General features: G+C 30.6%; 1 protein-coding gene across 1 annotated transcript; it reads left to right on the top strand.

Annotated features, from left to right (window-relative positions):
* The first annotated feature begins 1,058 nt into the window (after positions 1–1,058).
* On the top strand, positions 1,059–2,247 carry LOC149558222 (ankyrin repeat-containing protein ITN1-like). Its single transcript, XM_089830686.1, has 3 exons — positions 1,059–1,124; positions 1,484–2,068; positions 2,152–2,247. The coding sequence occupies exons 1-3, from the start codon at positions 1,059–1,061 to the stop codon at positions 2,245–2,247; spliced, it is 747 nt and encodes a 248-aa protein (XP_089686812.1).
* Positions 2,248–3,217: the final 970 nt, after the last annotated feature.

Genomic DNA, 3,217 nt, shown 5'->3' with positions numbered 1-3,217 from the left:
GGCTAAATGGGCCTCTGAGCAGGGGCCGGCTTGGAACATTCTTGATTTTAGGATGCTTCCCCTTAATTTATCTTAGATGCTAGTTCAACTTGTGGACCAGGATAAAGCTATGTAGTTCTCTTTGTTTCTTGTGTTGTTCAGCTCTCTTTAATATTCAATAAATTTTTTACCCCTCTTTTAGTTTAAAAAAAGTTCAACCTAAGAGAATAAATCCTTATTTGACAATCTCCCATAGATTTGTGAGAACACCATTAGTACTTAACATTAAATAACACATAAATAATTAGAGAAATAAAAATATAGGATTATACATTGTACTAGATCAAATCCGTGAGTTATGGATCACATTCACATATGTAGAAATGACAAAAAGTCAAAAAATAAATTCATCATGTTTATTCAATAATTTTTAATGATTCTAAATTCAGTCCCACTAATAAGTACAAGTAATGGAACAAAACCTTATTTGTATTTAACAACACATAGAAACATACACAAATAAAATTGTACAAGATCATGCATTATATTATATTCAACCCATAAGTTATATATATATACACTAAAAAATTCAACTTATCACATTTATAGATTATTTGATTAATGAATGTATTTAGTTGAAAAATATAAATTTAGAAAAAAAATTGTTATTTAAAAAAAATTCTCACCTTCATCCAATCATATTTAATATTGTAACACTTAATTGTTCAATTAGCTAAAATCAACGTTAATGTTAAAGAGGTCGTATGATTTTTTCCTAGATTTTTTGAAATTCTAATTAAATTAAATTAACTGATTTCTATTAGATCATAAAATCAAATTTGACATTAAAGAATAAGTATCAAATGTTTTGGATTCAATGGCAAGCCTTTATTTTCCCATTGCACAAGTCAAATACAACATTTTCAGGGGTCATCCAAAACATTTTCTTTTACAGTTGTACATTTTCATCTTGATGATAGACGATCTAAAATGATAATGGAAATTTTTTTACATAACTGATTCCCGAAACATTTTATGCAACAACTTCGTTTCCTTTGTATAATTATGGATTTTCAATAATGACGAGTTTCTTCAATAACTGGAAGATTGATACAAATTCAATGGTCGCCGATGCATCAATACAGGTTCCTGGTTATATGTACTAGGCCACTTCATACGCAACCGACGATTGTTGATGTCACATAAGTTGAGTAGGCACAAAGAATAAAATAAGTGGTGTCTAATCAAATGAATAATGATTGTACTTTAATATCTTCTTTCAAAAATAGATGGAGAGATAATGTAGTATAATTTTGGGTCCTTCTAAAACATCATACATTAGGAAGAAGAAATTCAGGTTGGAAAAATAAGTTAATTTTGACTATTAATACTTTTATTTTAGAAATCAAATAAGTTAATTTTGACTATTAACACTTTTATTTTAGAAATCAAATCTTAGTATGTGATATTTAAGCAGTCCAATAATTTTTGTGGACATGTGCAGGTGGTAGAATACCTTATCTCATTGGAAGGTGTAGACGTGAATGGCGTGAACGGTGATGACATGACTGCACTTGACATTGCATCTGCAGCAGCCAATGACAACCCCAACTCCAATTTTGCCAGGATTGAAGAACTATTGGAGAGTGTAGGAGGTATTCGATTGAGTCACAAGCCAAAATATGATAGAAGTATTTGTGATTCAAAAAAAAGGGAAGACAGAGATATCATAAAATCTAGTACCACCTCTGAATCGCGTCAGCGGGAATATAAAGATATTGTGGATACACACACGGTAGTGGCATCACTGATTGCTGCTGTCACATTTGCGGCTATCCTTACAATTCCCGGTGGAATTGAAGGTGACAAAAACAGTGTACACTATGGAGCTGCCAAAATGGCATTTCATCGTCTTTTCAAATTCTTTCTATTCTCTAACACCACAGCATTCACCACTTCCTTTACACTGGTTGTTGCATGGTTGGTTAGACAGCTTATTCGAGACAGTTACTTTGAAAGAAGATCGATTTTATCCCATATGTCCGTGCGGACCTTGATAGTCTCCATATTGTGGACGACAGCATCATTCGTGAGTGCTACCATTATCATCATACTGCCTCCTAATTATGAGGATTTGAGAAATACTCATAAGCCAGCCTTCTCCATGTATAGATCACTTTGGCAAAAAGAGATCAATCTGGTATTCTTATCGTTTCTTTATCCGGGCGTACCGCTTTTACTTTCGGTGTTGGGCTTTTTTGGTTTTAGGCCAAACTGGGTTTTTTCCGTAGGACATAGAAACAGGATGATCCGCCGGACATATTTAGTATTGCTTCTGGTCACCTACATCACTATTATTTTAACTTTTACCTCAAAAAACATCTTTTAGAAGCCGAGTTTGTGAACGACAACTGCATTCTAAAAGTTTGTGAACGACAACTGTATGTACATCCTGTAAATCATGTGAGCTAATATCTTTTGTATACTTCGCCTGTAGGTTATGAAAATATTTGAATACAATGTTTAAAATAATAATAATTTGATTTTTTGGGTTTTAAGTGATGTTATTTTGGTAAATTATAATTTTATTTATACAAAGAATACAATTGTAAGAGTTTCAAATACATGTTTGTAAAAATTCATGATTAGAGTTTATAGACTGTCAATATTTTAATGCATAGTTCTTTTGAACATTTTTATTTTTACTTTTTCATAATGAATTATAAAACTTAAATATAATAATAATAATAATATATAATTTTTGGAATGTTGCTATTTAGAATTATATTGTTGTTGAGCATAAATTTTAAATGAAATCATCCACCTGTAAAAGACAACATAAAAGTTATATTAGTCATCATTTGGACAGGTACAAGATTCATTGTATTGCAATTATGATTTAAGACTAGAAGAATTCTATCAAACATCTTTCTTTAAACAATTTATTGTGTCGTAACCTTGTGTCTCATACATTTTAGGGCCTTGAATGTTACTTCAACATTTTTCATTATTCATTATGTGTTCCTAGTCAAAGATCTCAATGGATTATGCCTATCTATTTGTTTGGCTACTTGATGATATGTTTGTTTTCTCACTTACTTTTATGAGAGATGCTTAGTCTATGTAATGTTGTTTTGACTTAATTTATAGTGAACATTATACTTTAATGAAAAAGGTTTATTCAAATTGAGAAAAGTTGTTTAAACTACATGTTAAAGAGATTTGGCATATTTGCAAT

Source organism: Cupressus sempervirens, chromosome 5, assembly GCF_028749045.1.
Source record: "Cupressus sempervirens isolate cs-2001-9-10 chromosome 5, ASM2874904v1, whole genome shotgun sequence".
Taxonomy (NCBI): Eukaryota; Viridiplantae; Streptophyta; class Pinopsida; order Cupressales; family Cupressaceae; genus Cupressus; species Cupressus sempervirens.
Note: the sequence above shows the minus strand (reverse complement) of the source record. Positions and strands in the feature narration are given on the sequence as shown.